Here is a 19,740-nt window from a genome sequence, read left to right on the forward strand (position 1 = left end):
GGAATGTATGGATACATCATATTTTCAGCACTCCCTTCAAGATTTAATTTTACTTTACGTTTACTGACACGTTGGATAATGTAGTTTTTTGAGGACTTAAGTTAAGGCTCTAGTGTGTGGCGGTTTAATCCGTTGGACGCGAGACTAACATGTTCGAAATACGAGGCTTTGAATTCTTCTATCTAAGGATTTTACTCCTTGTGTTCACCTATTCATTTTAGAAAATGAATCACTTATCAGCATTAGGAATAACACGCTATGATCCTGTAGGGCTGGTGGAAGAAACTTCAGTCTAAGAATGTCATAGTAATCATATTGCTACACTAAGATATACCAGATATACTCGGTCATATCTGAAAACGTTACCAGTTTGACGAAAATCCTACAGTTTCTCATGAAAATTAGATTTACACTTGTTTAATTACGCAGATCCGCTTCTTCTGATAGATGGTGGACTTAACACCATTCATTATCTTGAATATAGAGGGTTTATCATGTATATGGTTACACCATGATATTCAATATATACCACGGATACAGGATACATCACACAGGTACTGTGAAACTGAATACGTAAACCTAACACCATTTGTATTAGAATGTGTCACACACACGTTGTTCAGCATTTTCATGTCATACTAACAGCTCCACACTTGCCCTTTCTGATTGTGTTAACCTCTTCCACTTGACGGCACAGCTCCTTGATCAGAGGCAACAACACCCGAATTACAGCAGCTGATCCATTGGTACATATGGCATGACCCTAGACATGGACCTTCCCTGTACAGGTCCTGTGGCCAGGCCGTCATACCCAAGGGTCGTACCATCGTACTTAAGGGTCGTACCGTCATGTTTTAACAAGGGTCGTACCATCGTACTTAAGGGCCGTACCGTCATGTTTTAACAAGGGTCGTACCGTCGTGCGCGAGAGTTTTAAGATGGGTCATCGAGGACGGGCTCGACTAGCGTTTCTAACCTGGTAAGAGCGGCAGCCATGGAGCTGTTCCCACACACCGAACTGTGTTACACTGACCAAAGGGTGCTTATACCGTGCGCTTCTGGGTGACTGCAATCTTAGGACTTTTCCCCAGTGGTGTAAGTTTACGACACAGCAAAGTGTTCTCTGACCTTTCCAACAAGTGTTTTGATGTTTGCAGCAGTCATCAGTTTTTCTTGGAAATTGTCCTTTCTCTTTATACCTATGTCGTCTCGTTTGATTTTTATGAACCTCTATATACATATGAGTTGCTCTGCTTTTGTTTCCTTTTTGTGTGATAGTACTACGTCATTTATTTTCACGTATATTTACTAATGTTTCAAGTCATGCATTATAATGATCTTATTCTCGTATTTGTTTTGCAAGATAATCACAGAATTTGACCCTTGCAAACACTTTATTCTATAGAGATGCACACACACAGTTCATCTGTTGTTTACCAATGTAAACTTACAAAGTCCTATTAGTAATGGCTGTGGTCTTTTACACTGGGCTAGAAGAAAAAAAGAATCATTGATATAATTACATTATCTAGTGTTACAGACTCAGAACCATTTCTGTATTTGGTAATGTGTCTTACTTCTTGGTTAGATGAAGTCTGTTGTCAGGCATATAATGTGTCTTACTTCTGTTGTCAGTCCTATAAGATAGTCTCCAAGTTGACGGGTGCCCGTGCCAATCATTCGAAGTCCTCTTTCCTCCCGATGCTGAATGATACGGCATAGTCAGCTCCAGAGGGTTAGACCACGTTAGATCAGCAGTGTAAGACGGTGTGCTGTGCTAGGTAAATTGCGCTTCCTTTAAGGTTGCAAAGGAGAGACTCCTCACTTTTTTTGTCAAATGACCCTAGGAAGTGGATAAGGAGGGGAGGAGGGGTACATTTTATCTTGAGAATGGACTTTTGAAATATGAAATCACTGCTGTGTAATGCGATTTCGCATTAGGCTGCTCTGAGCACGAGTGGCTTTTAAGTTTCGCCGCGCGGACTAGGCTACCCAGACCAGCGGATTATTCTGGACTGTATATATGGGTCGCATCACACCCCTTTATATCGTTATGGCTGGGTCAGTCTAGAGCTTAATTATTAACCATCTCCGCTTGTTAGGGCTCAAGTGGGCTTGGATAGAGGAGAGGATGGGGAGCAGACTGTTGATGATGGCGAAGTGGGGGAATAATATTCGGGTCAGTATCAGTGATTTATTTTGTGGGTTTAAACCACGTTATCACCAGTAAACGAAAGCATCCAAGTCTTTGAACCAAACCAAACGTGTCATAAGTTGTTGGATTAGGTTACTTGTCTGCAGATAGGACATGGCTTCGAGTAATTAAGCCAATGATTTTGGCAAACCTGTCTCACCTCTGCTAATTCTAAGAAGATATCACTTTCATGGAGGCAGCTATTGATTCGAACCGAGCCACATGTCTTACATTGGTTATCAGTGGAAAGATTATGTTTTTTTTTTATTTTTTATCTTTTTCGTCAACGTCTCCAGTCACGAACAGCTATCCTCATCGAAGCCAGGCCTTGAATAGAGAGTGGCAGCATAAGAAAAAAAAATGAATGAAGAGAATGTGAAAACATAAACTGGTAAAAGGAGAAGGATATATATATATATATATATATATATATATATATATATATATATATATATATATATACCTCCTTGGAAAGCGAGACAAACCATCCTTACGCGAAGCGTGTACTATATATCCCGACACCACTTCGACACTTGGGAGGGAAGTACTTCCCTGGGCGGCTGCTGGCCACAGCCTACTGACACGGAAAGTTCCGGGCAACACTGCAACTCTCCTAAGTCAGGAGGATAGTATACCCCAGGGTGGATGCTGTCCACAATCTTCTAACACGGAGGATGTAAAATAGTTCCGGGCACTCAATAGGACTCCTAAATCAATATGGTAGTATTTCCATCTGAGGCCGCTGTCTATCGCACACTATCTATTAATATTTTTTGACTTGGGAGGAATACTAATTTTGATTTTTGCCGCAAGATTTTGTTGAACATTCCTACCCACCCTGTGGACGGTGGCGTAAGAGAGAATAAGGAGGTCCAGGGAGGGAGCCTTTGGGACTGATTTACATTATAGGTTACATAGCGGGGGGAAAAAAAATGTTAACAAGACTGTTCATTATCAACAGGATGGGCAAACTCCCATGAATATCTATCGCCCAGCCATAGTCTGGTGTCAGCTGATCTTGTTTATAGTTTTTGCGTGATATCATGGAAGGTAGATGAATCTCCTCGTACTAATTTCATTTCACCGTTAAGTTAAAAGATTTTGTTTATGTTCTTCCTCCGTGATTAATTTCAGACTACTTGCGGGGTAGAACCAATGAATAATCAACTTCATTCTGCAAGGCAGAAGTTTTTGCTAATGTATCAGCCTAATTATGCATTCTTGAGTCCAGTATATGTGATCAGCATCAACCAGTTTCTTAAAATTTCGAGCTGTCAGAGGTAACATGTCGCTTCATATCTGAGAAACCGGAAGGCGTAAGCGGGTAGCGGTAACATGGTAACAGTGGACGTGTTAGGCCAGTCCTTGTGTCCCCGCTGACCCAGTGATGTCACCGCTCATCACCGTTACCACAACCCAACTGCCAGGAATGTAAGACTGAAAGAAGTTTGTCGGATCACAATTCTCATGGACTAGGTCAGAGAACCGCATACAGACTTTAGGTTGCGATAAACACAGTAGAAACTATTTTTAGGTGTATTTCATTTCGTATCTTTGTACAAAAATGAAATCTTGACTCCATTCTTTAAACGCTTTCAAAGTTTGGTCTGTTGTGATACCCTGAAAGAAGTGTATTGAATATATTCATTCCTTAAGTGCGTGTCACAAAATGTTGATTGTTGGATAGGCTTTTGGAGCTAGGCTTGTGGACCATGCACCGTACTGCTACTCCTTCCTTAATAAGGCTCAGTACAGCGGTAGTACACTACTATTGTTCTGAAAAACTGTTTTTTGGTAGAAGTGCATGCCATAAATGTCATGCATTTGGATGTATAGTTAATTGCTGTTCTCGTAATCCTTATTAATCACGGATCTTCGCAGAAATTGTTTAATAACGATTATTTTTTTTTTTATGCTGTAAAGTTCGTATGTCATGATATGAAGCTCATATGAAGTGAAACATCAGGAGGTGAAGGGTATTCCCGCTCTCACGGTCCCCCTGAGACTAATTAAGGAATAGCGAGTAGGTCACGTTGGTTAGTGTGTTGTTAGCCCTGTACAGAGCCAGGCTGCTGCTGTGAGAGAGGTCCCGCTGCTGGCTTATATAAAAAAGACAATTACTCTTCATATTCATATATATGATTGCTTGCTTAGTTACTTAGACCTGTCGACTGCCAAGGATCAATCGATTCATTTTAACACTTGCGATGTTCAATATCATTTTGACATTACAAAACTTGACAGACGTATTCTTTGATTGGTATAATTGTATAAACAATGAAAATATAGTGTTTTCTGTAATAACTAAAAGGTGTTGATGGATCCCTTGTATTATAACCCACTGTGTACTGTATTCAGTTAGGCTGTAAATTCCTAATAAAGACATGGAAGTACGACCTAGTAGGTGAAATGGAGCGTTTATGAAACAGAATCTTTGATGAACTTTACCTCCCACTTCAACGATCATGTACATTATCCTGGCATACTTCGCTCCCTCTCTTGCGGCAGCTTCCTGGTGTTCATCCTCTTCTTTGCTCTTTTCATCTTTAAGTACCTAACTTAAAACTGGGCGCGCACTCTTCACGAACGATTACAGGAGCACAAAAGAAATAGCCACTCGGCTAAACCGGCGTTTTATTTTGTAAATTGAGTGGTTCTGACATCCTTGTTGACCATGTCTTGTGCTGCTCGACGTACAAAAGTCTTAGCAGACGTTATATGAATTTACATTTACATCCCAGTGTTTACAAGGACACCCCGTTCTTCCCGACCATAATGGCGAATTCGTGCAGCTTGCTAAACTCAACAACGTGAAATAAACGTCTTTGCTTGGCTTCAGTTGCGCACTCTCTCTCACTCTATCTCTTCCTGATATTCGATTGTAATGATCATTAATTGGAAATAATGTTCTCATGGACATATATGAAATTCTCCCGCGTGAGGGATATATTACTGTTAAACATGGTTTAACCTTTTAGTGGGTCATGATATCTCGCCATCACAGGTTGACAAGTTGGAAGTGTGCGGAGCTGGAAACAAACTTGGACGCTCCGCCCCAACGCACACGAACATACCGAGCATAGCATAAATCTGTGCTCTCTTCCAGTCACTTTATTGTGCACAGTTGAAAGTCACGACGAATTTATGTTATCAGCTGGCTTTCGTTTAATTCCTATGCCATGTACAGAAAAGTAAATTCCATGAAATTTTATGTCTACTATCTATCTATCTATCTATCTATCTATATATATATATATTTTTTTTTTTTTTTAGGTGAACGTAACGTAGCTAAAAGTTGCTATGGCTCGATATGAAATTCCACAGTAATACTGCGTTTCGACTCAAACTTTTGAATTCAAAGCTTGACATTTTCCCTCTAGTTACGATGCGTTATGGCCTCAAAATATGATTTTGTTCATTTCTCGCTTACACTTTTCCTTTTATCAAGGTGTGTTTCTCTTCAGAAACTGTTTGAAGAGCAACCGTCTAGAATGGAGGACCTATTAGCTGACTGTATGAGTCAGTTGGAATATTCAAAAGATAGATATTCAAGAATTTCAGTAGTGGGATGTTCAGATGGGATTTACTGGATGAAAGAGAGAAATGCGTCATTTGTTCCAAGATGGTAGGCTGGGTTTTTCCTGGGCTGAAACAATGGACCTACGGCTAAGAGTTCGTAGGACCATGACTACATTTTTCAGTTTTTGGAGTGTACATTAATCAGCCCTCCACCCATTGCTCATGAACTGATTATTTATTTTTTATTTTGCGTTTACGTGTCTGTCATTTAACTTCTTGAGTACGAAGGTACGATCCTCGTTCACGACGGTTGACACCTTGAGCACAACGGTTATGCCCCTGGGTATGATAGACTGACCCAATTTGACTGGACCTAAGCTTAAGGATCGGGTCAAAAGCGACGCTTTCATACACATGGGTTGTGCTGTCGTGGTTCAAGGGGATGAGCATCATTCCTACCTTCTTTAGAGTTGTAAACCACTCGCCTTAATATTAAGCGCTCCCTACGTGAGGAATCAAACCCCATGGATTAGATCTAAAGAGCTGAGATTTCATCGGGGGAGTGTTCAGGGACTCTCTGTGATGAACCGTATGTGAGACTTCAATAGCTGCAAAGCCCTTGAGACACACCTGGCTTATGTAACCCTATCATCTCCCCACGATATTACTTTCTGCATAGCACACCGCCACTCATAGTCATTTCCTTAACGTCACCTGTATATACGAAGAGCATTATTTGTACAAGAGGTCCCTATCAAATTGCCCATAGGTGTTAAAAAAGATATCAGCCCCATTTTATACCGCGAAACTTGAGAGATGGGGGTTCGAGGCCTTCCATAACAATCTTTTGCCCAGATCTTAAGTGTATTTGTAAAACCCTGAGTGGCACCCGCCCATCTCAATCCACGGCGTACTTTCCAAGCACACAATGGCAACAGACATCCAAGACTCACTTAAATTTCAGCCCTCATTGGTACTCGTCAACACCTTTGGTCAGTGAGTACTTTCAAGGCCAACTAAGGTACACACTTTTCTTCAGGTTTCTGAATTTCAATAAATTTGGTACGATCAAGAAAATAATACACGAATAAATCGTTGAAAATTTACAGTAAAAAGGAAATGCCACACAAATTTGTAGTTCAAGTCACTTTACTGATAACGTAAAGATACATTGCCAAAATTATCCTCCTCTATAGTTATCCACCGTTTATAATTGAAATCAGATCTCTCACCATAATTGCATTGTATGTGCTTGGAAGGCGCTCTCCTTTCGCAGTAATGGGTACAAGCAGCGGGAAAACGTCTTATTAAGATTCAAGACTGAGTGTCAAACATTGTATATTGCTGGCACGTCGCGCCAGCCCACCAATCACCACGCAGTGTTCCCAGCCCAGCCATTTCTATCATATTTGCGTGTTTTCTCTCTATATGGTACGCTTACCTCTAGAGACGATTAGGAAATGTTTCGTTAATCTACGGTCTTTGTCTGCTTTCAAAAGAAATTGTATGATAAACTGCGAAAAAAAATAAGATATACTCATAAAGGAGTAACGTCAACGGTGTGATGTCAACGCGGAAATAACAATGCCTATTAAAATCATATGATCTTAAGCAACCTTTAGGATGCTGGGATGTACGTGAGTAAGGATGACCAAATGGTACAACAAAGGGAGACATGTGTCAGCCACGGGAACAGATATTTGCCGAAATCAGCATTAAAATCCTCGAGGAAGTCAGCCCGTCAGCAGGGCAGGGCGGTTGCACTAGGGTGTTCACGGTGTCCGCCGTGTGAATGTGTTTGTGTGTACGTGTGTGTGTGTGTGTGTTGCTGGTGTGCCGGGCGGTGGGTCTGGTCCCCCATGGCCAGGGTCAGTCCCTACCTGGTGCCCGTCTGTGGTCGTGGTGACGCTGCTGGTGGAGGTGGTGGTGTATGTTGTCTCGAGACACGAGTGTCCCTTTGGTGGGGAGCTTTTGATGTGTTGGAGTGCCAGATAACTCGAGATGATTGCTGAGCATCCTTCTGTGCTGTCTTATCACGGAATACCAGTGTTAATCAGCTGGGAAGAGGAACGCACCATTTATCTCAGTGACCTCATTGGTGACGCTCCGTGTATAGTTGTCCATTGTCAACGTTGGTTCGTTTGCTGAAAAGTGCGCATCTATTTAATGTCTTGAAATAGTGATAAGTGAGGCGAAACGCTGTTGTTTTGTGTATTTAGTGTGAATTTTCGACTAACAAGTGTACGAAAACAAGGTAAGCTTAGAGAATTATACGATCATTTTTTTCTTGAATGTTCCTGTGGAACGTATCGTATTGACACACACCAAGCCATACTTCAGATTAAGTATGGCTGCTACATTGCACCATCTTAGATGACGTGGGATAAGTCGGGCTAGGCTAAGTAAAACTGTTTACTTTTTCTTAAGTTTGGTTTGATAGAATGAGCTAGTTTCCAAACTTTCTGTAAGTTTATAGATAGCATCAATCTGGTCTACTGGGCAGCTGACACCCCTGCGTCTCCACTGTAAATAGAACTGACTTGATGTGCCAATGGGGGCGAAATTTTGGCACGGGTGTGTGTGGTGTCATAAAACGCTCTTTATAATTGCATCTTCCATGGAATATGTATGTGAGACGGGAGTTTGGGACTTGGCGAATTTTATCGTGCCTATTGTGCATATAAGAAGTGAGGGAAAACGATGACGACACCGTGCAGCTTTGTATGTAAATCGTTGATTATTTTTGGTTGCATTATCATACTGCAGTGTTGTAAGCTCACACCCCTTCACATGTGGTGTTATTATTATTGCAGGATGATAGTACTCTCAGCACTAGTTCATTTGTAACACCGAGAAAACTTTAAGTATCTTTCTGGCCATGCGTCGCTTGTATGTAACCATAAATTTCAGCAAGCGACAAGGGATGAGTTGACATAACTTATTAAACTTCCTTATGTAGCTCTGTACTCCAGTACCAGCGTCGTACATCCACCAAGGAGCGAGTGGCGTTGCCAGTCAGCGTCAGACTTATTGCGTTCTTATTCAATCAGAATTCCCTGCAGGCTTGGCAGTGTCAGCGCCCATTTAGAAAATGTGTGCGGCGGTGTAGGGAGGATCAAATCATGGCGGGCTTAGGTAACTGTCTTGCCACTGGAGAAACTACAAAGAAGTGAAGCTTGGGAAGACATCAGCTCTATGGCTTAACATCCAAATATTGACTCCAAAAGTTGGGCATCGATACCTTGCAAAAAGAAAGAAAGAAAACCTGTACAGAGAGAAATGCGAGGGGAAGTCATCGAAATTTCAGGCGATAAAAGTGTACTGAATTCTTACCGTTTCAAAAACCCAGAGTGCGTATAGAGATGGTCTTGCTTTACGGGGTGGCGGCTTGTGGAATTCAGTGTAACGGTCGCTGGCAGCGTACATTCCCGTAGTGACAGCAAGCAAATTTCGAAGAGCTACTGTAAATGTTCCCTTATATTACTGACGAACGATTCAGTGTTGGTAATCTGATGCAGCAGTCTCGGCTGTTATGCTGTTATGGTTGCTTCCCAGGTTAAACCAGTGCGTAATGCTGGGCTGATTGATATTTCGCACAAACGTGGGGCGTTGCTCCGAATACCTTCTGTCGTAAACCAGGTAACGCCAGGCCTCGGAACATTACAGATCACGTTGTGTAACCAGATATGGGAGCGAGAGCGGCGAGCACCTTGTAGCGGGCTTCATCACGGAGAGCCGAGTCCTCCCTATCAGCTGACTCCTCCTCCTCCTCCTCCTCCCTCTCCTATCAGCAGACTTTTCCACCAACATTCGTATCAGTTGACTCCACACACACACTTCGCCTATCAGGTGATCTCTTCCCTACTACTTAGATGAATGCACCCTCGCGCTCTTCCTTTCATCCGAGGCTTAGTTGAATAGTTCTGTCACTTGACTACCTGATTCCATCATCGTTATTCAAACTGACCCCAGCAAAAGCTGACCTTTCCACTAGCACTCCTATCATCTGGTTCCTCTTTCAGCACCACAGTCAGCTGATTCGTCCACCTTTCATTTGTATATTTTTCCTCAATGATTAGCCATACATTTTTCGCTAAACAATCCGTTGAATATTCTAGCTATACATAATCTTACCAAGTGCATCGTAAGCTATATTCAGTTGAAGTAATTATCAGTTAACATTTCTTAACCATTTTATGTATAAAGAATAAACGAGCAAACGCGTGAAGACGTAATCGCCACTACTAACTTGAAGCAAGGTTAGGTATAGGTAAGGTGGAGACATCATTGTGAGTATTATATATATAACCAGGGCCGGCCCTAGCCTTCTAGAGGTCCCCAGTCGAGTCTTTTAGGGATCCATACACCACTCAAACTCCCCTCTCGACCGCGAACTCTAATAAGGGGGCTCGGGGGCATATCCCTGGAAAATTGTGAAACTTTAGGGTTTCTGGGACTGCATTTCCTGCTTTCCAAAGGCTGCCATATAACAGTCGAGACCACGAGGCCTCCTGTAGCGGTCGAGGCCCTATTCTCTGAGCGTATAGGAAAGGCCGGTCCTTTTTTTTTTATGTTGAAGGCTTCAGTCACAGGCAAAAGTCCACATCAAGGCCGGGCCTTAATTGAAATATAGAGAATTATGAAACGGTAAAAAAAGAAAAACGAAAGTCTTTACGAGTTTTTGAGAAAGTGAAAAACTTCTCTTTTGAAATGTGTCAGGTAATATTTATTAGGAAAGACATGTGAAGATAGAGAATTCTCAAAGCTTCGACGTGTAGGGAAAGAAGTAGGTATCAAAACGGCCCACCCTTGAGTTGCTAATGGCGACATGATAATTATGTGACGCAGCAGCCTCCTGAGTATCACCATTGGAGAGTCATACCTTCCAGTTGTGGCTCTCATAATGTGAATACTTTAGGCTTTTACAGTCTTCCAGACATGCTAACAATAACATGTTAATCACTGTAGTAGATATATATTGTAGGGACGTTTTAACTAATTTCTCACACAGTCATATGATATTTTTAAAGATTTATGCCATCCATTGGTTTATGGAGAATAGGTACGCGAAAATTCATAACAGAGCAGTTGGGCCTGAAGTGAGTTGACCCAAGCGCACTCACCTCTCTTGTCTCGGTGTGACTCATACTTGTGATACAGCCAAGGACGGGAGGGCTAGGTTACACCTAGGTACGGAAGGGTCAGACTACACCAAGGGACGGAGGGACTGTGGGTGCAACCAAGGACGTAGGGGCTAGGCTGTATTCAGAGACGAAGTTTTACTACACACACGAACGCAGGGGCTAGGCTGCACTTACGGACGCAGGGGCTTGGTTGCGCCCAACACCCAGGGTTGAGGATGCAAGGCTGCACCCTGGAACAGAGGTTTTACGCTCCCTTAATGCTGTAGCTAGGTATGGGGTACAAGGCTGTCCCCAAGGTCGGAGGGACTAGGCTGTACCCAGAGGCGGAGCTAAGTTGTATCAAGGAACAGGGGGCTGTGCTGTACCGAGGGACGGAGAAGCTAGGCTGCACCCAGGGACGGATTGTCTAGGTTGCATATAGCGAGGGTGGCGGCCGAGTATAACCCTCTTAGTGAATATGATAATTTTCCCCGAAGGGTCATAAGCACACAGGTTCGTATACTAACTCTTAACCTACGTTGTAAAGCTTGCTAAATGTCAACACATACAGAATTGAAACGAACCGATAGTAGCCAAATCTTTAAGAGCATGTAGGCAGTTGTATTAGAATATCATGTTTACACTTACAACAATGACAACGCATTTGTGCTGGCATCAATCATAGACCAGAATTCATGCTGCAGTATGCCACGAACGAAGTGACTGCACCGAGAAAGATTGGTTTGTGTATGTGTGTGTGTGTGTGTGTGTGTGTGTGTGTCGTAAACACAAGCCACAGGAGTCGGAATAGATATGATGTAGTCGGACAATGGCTCTCATTTGTGTTCCTAATTTTCGTAGGTAGATCTGATGTTGGAAGGCATAATGACAAAGGAAATGCTAGGATTAATGAGAAAAAAAATCAGTAGAGAATTTTTCCCTTATTCCGTAAATGCAACATGGTTAAGGTTCAGCATAGGCGGTGCGTTCGAGCCGCCTAGTATGATGATACTGAAGAATCTTTGTAGGTTGTCCATACATCTCATATAGAGCGAATGCCTTTGTAGTCAAGATAGTAGGCTTTATATTCACATCAGTCAGTTATACATATACACAACTAGTTAAAACAAATTGTGGACATACAAACAACAACACAGTATACACCCTAGCCTAAATAGAGCGCAACATAAATCACCAGAAACGAAGATTAACGATGCACATTCAAAATATCAGACGTATGCATTTAGGAAGGTACACATGGACGTGTTTCCCATGCAAGTAATGAACAAGAATGCCCGTAAACACAAAGAGCACACACAGACACACACATACTCGCCCTGCTTCGTGGGTGAGTTAAACCGGTCCTCCCAGTGGTGGGCCTGCAGTGTTGCTCATCTCAGCCCCGCCCCACCCCGGCCCTCTCCCTGTTCTACCTCTTACCAGCCCACTTCCCTCCTCTACCTTCACTAGCCCCACCTCTCTGCTCTACCTCATCCTGCCCGGTCTGCCTCCGCCAGCCCACTTTTAGCAAGCCCATACATATACTTTTGTCTTCCTCCGTCACTAACATCCCTGCTCTTCCTCCACCAGCCCACCCTGCTCCTTTTATACACTGTCTTTACACCTACCTCCACCGGTGGCCCCTGACCCGCCCATCTACCCAGCCCACCTCCTGCCACACCGACAGTTGAACACTTCACCCTTGGTTAGCACATTCAGGGCTGACGTTTTAAGTGTCAGCCAACCTCAGGGTGGTATGGGGAGGGTTTAAATGCGTTCGTCCCCACCCCACGCGAACTTGACACACCGTCTCATTAACTATAGAAGATGAAGTTAATTTTTTCTCTTACGTGATCTTACTGGCTATTTTTTTTTTTTTTTTTTTTAGAAATGGTGCACTGAACATTTCTATACGTGATCTTACTGGTTATTTTTTTAAGAAATGTTACAATGAACGTTAGAATTCAGCGGTCTTTGAACTAACGTATTTGCAGCTTAGAAAATTCAATCTTTTCCTCGACAGTTGAAGGACTGAAAATGATATGGATTTTTCATCTTTAAACCTTCATTTATAGGAACTTATCTCTAAAAAAAAAAAAAAAAGAAAAAAGAGAAAGAAAAAAAACGATGGGGAGAGTTCTTAGCGGTTGAGGTCGAATTGCACTCAACACATTTATAAGAGGAACTAAGTAGGATCTCGTCAGCACCAGGCAGACATTAACCTAATTTGCAAGAGTACGAGAATATTTTGGAAATCTTTAGTTAGCCTTTTTCCGCGTAAGATTATGAAAACCAGTGCGGCGGAATGAATGTGATAAGTATATATATATTTTCACTTCATTAAAAGGGTTTCCTAAGTGCATGAAACACTAAAGATTTTTCATTTCATTTTTTGGGGATTCCCTATTTCTTAACTCGCACAAAGAGTGAGGCGGCCTGAGAGTGGCAGTTGTGCTCCCATTGCTGAGATTTAGAAGAGAGAGAGAGAGAGAGAGAGAGAGAGAGAGAGAGAGAGAGAGAGAGAGAGAGAGAGAGAGAGAGAGAGAGAGTCCATAAACTTGATGCAGCAACGAGATTTTACGTTTTCATTTCTGTAGGACGCGAAGGAACAAGATTGTTGTTGCCGTGCAAACATCGTGGACATTCGCTTCAGATCCTGCATCCCTTCATGAGACTTGTTGACGTAAGAAGCTCATTGACTTATCTGAATGATCTCCATGAAATATGCCGAGTGTATCCGAATTCTTAAAATTCGTACAAACATAGCTAGCTTGTCGTAAAAGAGACTTAATATTAAGGTTGTTATTAAATGAAAAGTTAATAAGGGGTTAGAGGAGGCGAGGCAAGATGAAACTGAAACTGAGTTACGGATAGGCTGAAAGTTTAAAGAAAAATATTTAATTATTAGACACTGCGGTGCAAGTAAGATATGAACCAGCTTGTGGAAACTGTAAGAGAAGGCAAGACACAACATTGCAGATGGAAACTCCAAACCGAGAAATATAAAACGTGACATAACTGAGAAATTAAGAGTTATAAGGCGAGTTTGAGATACAGCCAAGGCGAGTTTGAGATACAGCCTAGCAGTTAAAGCTGCAAAGCTGCTAAGGCATTCTCAAACAACCCAGCCGTCAGAGGCTGGAAGGCGAAACGAACACGTAGCCTAGTGAGTCCTACCTCTCTCATAGCTAACTTTCCCAGTTGGTATTCATCCTATCTGACCGAGAATGCGACCACATGAGGTTTGCTGCGTTGGCTAGTGTTTTAGATAGTGGCTGGAATTTACTTTTCCCTGTGTCCAGCCAGCCTTGAGTGAGGAATATAGGGCTGAAATTGTCCGTCCATCTTTCGCACATGGGTACAAAGATTCTGAGTCTATTTAGATTTTTTTGCATTGAAGGGGTATCTAATAGATGACATTTTCAGGGTTGTACAGTTAAAGTTTTATCTTTAAAATCATATTGCAGGTCCTTATTGTGCCACGTACCTTCATACTACTGTCATTTTTCTCCTTCCTCTCCTTATTCACAGCCACATTTTACTCACATCACCGTCTCATTTTCTGTTCCACAGTGTTTATCGTGCCTACTTCCATTTTATTTATCATTCGCTTTATCTGCCCAGCTGTTTCCTTACTTCTCTTTCGTATCTTATCTTCATCCTTTCTCCCTCACTGTTCTGGCCTTGCCTCTTTTTGTTTCTTGTGGTCATTTATATCCTGAATTACCACCTCCTTCACTCACTCATGTCTGTGTCTTCCTCTTTGCCCCTTCCCTTCATTCTCCCTCTCCCCTTGTTCTGATTCCCCCCTTCGTCATCAGCTGTTGCTCCCCTGCTTCCTCAGCCCTTTCTTCCTTCCATTTCCACATCGTCGAGATATTTACGTTCACCACGCCAGCGCCAGACAATATTCCAGGTTCTCCTCGCGTTCGTATGTCTGTCCGCCCGTCACTTTGTGTCTGCACTTCTTTCTAAACTTAAAAGATTTATTTTCGGCATAAGGGTATATATTATAAGGTAATCAGGGCAGGTTTGGTAGGGTCGTTTTTATGCCCCTCTGATAGGTTTATAACACACACACACACACACGTATATATATATATATATATATATATATATATATATATATATATATATATATATATATATATATTTCGTCTATCATGTCCGCCGTTTCCAGCGTAAGCCAAGCAGTGCCCAGGAACGGATGCAGACAAGCAGCATTCGCTCAAATCCGTACTCTAGCTTTCATGTCCAATGTACCGAAACCACAGCTCCATACCCCCCAACCACTCCCCACAAACCTTTCCATACATAAATGGTTCATTACATGAGTGGAAGTATTGTGGTAAACAAAATTTTTTTTTTAAAATATATACGTAGCAAGATCTGATGTAGTCTGAAATTTCTTTTGATTTTGGTGTAGGTAAGAAATAAAACTTTTTTATGTGTTTAAAGCTAAGTTATTCAGTTTGTACACAAAAAGTTAAGATAGCGATTTATGGCTTAAGATCTGACAATCGAACGGTTGATGTAGATTAGGGAAGATATGACATATGTACGTAATAAGTAATATGCAGTAAAGTCTCGTTATTACCATGAGTCAGTTTTGCGAGATCTGAAATCAAACGGTTTGGATGAGACAGCTGAAACAGCAGCTCCGACCATAGACCACGACAGCTTCGTAAAATTCAACCACTACTGTCGTATGAAAAAGTTTATTATGGCATCACAGCCATAAATAAGTGTCTAATGACAGGAAGGTGAATTAATACAACATGCATAACCATTTCAGCTTTGGCAACCATTCGATAACTTTAAAGACACATTTAAGTCACATAGTATACATCTTCACTTCCGTATTATTCACTGTCGTGGTGTATGGCTATCGGGTGAATTCTCTTACTAAAATATTGTGAATAAGGAAACGTATCCAGACACAGAAATCAGAACGGTAGCGTTGTCGAGCATCGGTAAGGCTTCTATGACGCGTGATGGTGTGGTCCCCTGGCTCGCTTGTTTACCACCAGCCTTGGGTGGTGCTGCTAGTGTTCACGCCTTGTCGTACTCTCGCATGTCAACTGGTTTTTATAGATCCTTTAAACGGATACAACCAACGACACCGTGAAGATTGTTGTGAAAGATTGACAACGTGTTGTGATGTGTGCATTTAATCTAAATGTTGTAAGAAAAGGGAGAAAACTGAATAGGCGTATAGAGCATATGAATGGAGTAACCATGTGTAATGACATGGTGTGGACAAGCTTAGGTTGAAAACATCCTTCGGTTCCACGATAGTGTAATGGTTGATGGCTAGTGTTCGTAGAAATTGAACTGCACTGACTAGTTAATCGAAGTTGAAGTTGTTGTGTGTTGAATATTTCTAAATGAATGTTGAAAATCAGTGGGTGTTTTTGAAGGGTTTATGAAAGATATGTTAAAGAAAAAGGAATAATTACGGCTGTTTCTTATTCAGTGATTACTTTCTACGAAACGAAACCGAATAGATATACGAGATAACCTCAGAAGCAGGTATTAACCCTAGTGTTGTAGTGTAGCGTGAACGTGCAGTCGCACCATTAGTTCCTGGCTGTGGTATGCTCGGGTAGCTCCTCCCTCGCCTCCCATGGACGAGGGCGCTGACAAGCAGGGGCAGGAGGGGGGTTCTTCAACCACCCCTGGTGCCCCTACTGCTCCTACCCTGCCTGCTGCTGCTACTCGAATCACCTTGACCCCTGCTGCTGCAACTGCTGATGTCTCCACATCCCCATTTGTGTCCTTCGAAGACGACGACAAATGTAAGTACGAAGATGCCTATTTGATTAGCATTATAGGATAAGATCGTAGATTTCATATTTCTTTTTAATGTTTGTGGTAGAAATTACAGGTAATTTCGAAAACTATATGAAAGTAAGCTTTACCTACCCCCATCTTGTCCATAAGTTTGATCGCCTTTGTTGCTTAGAAAAGTTTTACAATTAAATATTAGGTTTGTAGGTCAGTAGTGTGTGTGTGTGGATCGTATCATATCAGCACTTAGCAAAGTGCCAATGTGGATGTTCATGTACAGCGTGTTCTGCCCTAACAAGGTATGTCATTTTTAATTACACAAGCGATAGATATTGAGAGGGGATTTTTTTTTTTCACTGGCTTTTGATATTGTTTTAGAAATTGAAAATGCAGTGGAAATACAAAATCGCTGTTTAGGTGTTGCGTCGCGTAAACAAGGTATTATTTCAAACCCTCTGCAAGAATATTTGGCTTCCGTTTGCCTTCGGACTCAGATGTTTCAGGATGTTTTGAAGTATTTAGGAATTTTTAGATTGATCTCCAGAGCCTTAAATGGTAACAAAAATGATGTAATGAAATTCATCTTCAAGAGGGCTGAAGATTACGTAGGTTTTGATTAGCATGGTAACTTAATCCTTTCAGAAATTTAAACTGTTTTGCTTATGGAACCAGACACTCGCACCTGGTAATTTTTTTTCATATGTAATTTTGGGTCGGTGAATCATGTTCACTGATGTTCGTAAGGGCTGGTAATAGCACCACTTAACTCAAGTGTTTGTCCTTGATAGTTCCTGTATCTCTTCATCTCGGTATCCATGGCTGATAAAATTGCTCTTACAAGTACGCCAGTAAGTCTCCATTTTTACATCGCGTCAGGTGCTGGATTGCCCTTGAATTATATATTTCAGGAGTATAGTTGGATATGTTCGCTGGTTTTATTTGAAAATTACCTGCAATGATCAGCCCCAAAAACCCAGTCCACAAGCAGGTGTTGCCAGTTCTCATTGGTAAAACTACAGTATTACCCCAAAGTGCCGCAACAGGATCAGGGAGATTAGCATCAAGAGTCCCGCTGTAAGCTGCACTTGAGGCATTATATAATGTTTCTTAACCCCGCTGCGTGAAGTTAAGCCAAGGTGTGTATAATGGATACCCGGGGCTAGGATTGGCGGGGTGCGTGTGGCAAGCGGTGGCGACTGAAGAAAGTTATTCTGAGAGCGAGTTACGGTAAATTCATGGTATTTATACTAAGGATTCGAAGTCTTCGCTATTAGTTTTGTTGCTAACTGGTTCCCTCGACCTGTCTTCGACTTAGATGACATTTGAGCCAGTCAACCACCAGGAATTAGTGTCAGTTTTATCAGTAAGTCGTATTAGTCTCACCTCTAAATATGGTGAATTTAATTGAGATGTGATGATGGCTAGGTATTCGCTTGGTAAGTATGTCCACAGAGTTTCTTAAAATTGTAGCAAGCGATAGGTATTACATCAAAATTTGAAGTCACAGAGCAACTTCAATATGATTTCCCGACATGATGTCAACGTATATACTACGCCGCTGAATGAAGTTGACTGTTGGAAACTGGGGGAAAAATCAAACTAAAACTCTTGACAACAGGTCATCCACACATCACATGTTTCCTCGCCTCATTGAACCTCTGTAGGTGTTTGGTGTTATGAAAGGTTGGGAGACCAGCAGATACTGACGTGGATCTGAGAGCTAATAATATTCCGGCCACGGATCTTGGCCAGTGGGTACCGTTAGTGATGCTTACCTCCCACGCCCAACTGACATCCTCGTCCCAGACCCTCGAGGAAGCCATGCCAGTCTCCCATGGCACAAAGAACTAAGTCATGGTTCTCAGTGCGTCCTTGCGTGAAATTGTATCCCAACACGGGTAAAGATGATATATGCGCATTTTTCCCCCTTGTTGTGTAATAAGTCTTCATATGCGGTTATCTGAACTGAGTTGCGTTAGTTTTGGTCCAACTCAAAATGAAAACGAGGATCTTAGGAGTGAAAACTGTTTGAGTAATGCCATATGTTTTCTATTAAGTTTTTTTGATATGAATAGTATTAGCTGTATTTATCGTGACGTGTCCACGTGCATGTGAAGAGTGTATTGTGGTCTTGGAATTACCCATAATATCTGAAGGTTCTATTTTTCAATCAATTAATGTATATTTATTTACTGATTTGGGTGGCTGTAGCTATATGCTGACGACCTTAATTTAAACCCTAGCAGTTTATCGTTATTCTTTCATTTGTCTGCCTTGACCAACGAAAAGATTTTCGTTTTCAATGTTCTGAAAAAGATCGAGCCCAGCGGGATTCGTCTTACTCGTGGGCCATGTTTTATTATATGATGATTTAGGACGATAATTTAGTGTGGTAAGAAAAAGAGAAGAAATCTTGTTTCATGAAGTCTTTGCAGTCTCTTCGTTTATCATAATTTCATTGTTTACTAGTAATTTCGAAAATAATGAAATTTTCACTTACCTTTTGTCCATATATATATATATATATATATATATATATATATATATATATATATATATATATATATATATATATAGAGAGAGAGAGAGAGAGAGAGAGAGAGAGAGAGAGAGGGTGTAGGATAGTGGTTGAGAATGTTTGGGATGTCTGCATCGTGAATACCAATTAGCATTTCATATACGTCAGTCACATCCTCTCAGGCTCTTTCGTAAGGTAACGTTGGCCATATTAATTTCTTAACTGTTTCTTGGTACGATGAGTGTGTCAAAGCTGATAACATATACGTTGCACAAATACGTTGCTGCAAAGCTTTTTTGCTTGTAGGCTGTATTGGCCGGATTGAATTACCTAGTACATGTGGTATCATAAGTAGTGAATAGATGGAGAAAAAAAATCTTTTAAAATGTTTAAAATCTCTGCCATAGGTTCGTTGTCTTGAATCGTCACCATTTTTTTGAAGTTAATGGCCCAACATAAGGATAAAAATCTTCAAGTTTTCTTTTGCTCCCTTTAGAAAGATTCGCTTCGAGTAGTGTTCGCTGGAGAATGCCGCTAATCACATCCTTCCTTCAAGCCCTCACCAGCCCCATCCACAAGTTGCCTACATTTTCCCC

The 19,740-nt window shown here is 41.6% G+C and overlaps 1 protein-coding gene across 7 annotated transcripts in view; it reads left to right on the forward strand.

Moving 5' to 3' along the window:
- Positions 1-19,740, forward strand: part of LOC139763229 (dystrophin-like) — a 304,285-nt gene that overhangs the window by 39,465 nt on the left and 245,080 nt on the right. For 3 of the 7 annotated variants that reach the window (XM_071689103.1, XM_071689095.1, XM_071689097.1), the window contains exon 2: positions 16,313-16,634. The exons of 3 other annotated variants lie outside the window; for them this stretch is intronic. In XM_071689103.1, the coding sequence (XP_071545204.1) occupies positions 16,463-16,634 (172 nt within the window). In that variant the 5' untranslated portion in view covers positions 16,313-16,462. Of the gene's footprint in view, positions 1-7,656; positions 7,968-16,312; positions 16,635-19,740 lie in introns of those variants that run through there. One more of the 7 variants, XM_071689096.1, reaches the window with a different exon arrangement.

This window comes from Panulirus ornatus, chromosome 46 (assembly GCF_036320965.1).
Source record: "Panulirus ornatus isolate Po-2019 chromosome 46, ASM3632096v1, whole genome shotgun sequence".
Taxonomy (NCBI): Eukaryota; Metazoa; Arthropoda; class Malacostraca; order Decapoda; family Palinuridae; genus Panulirus; species Panulirus ornatus.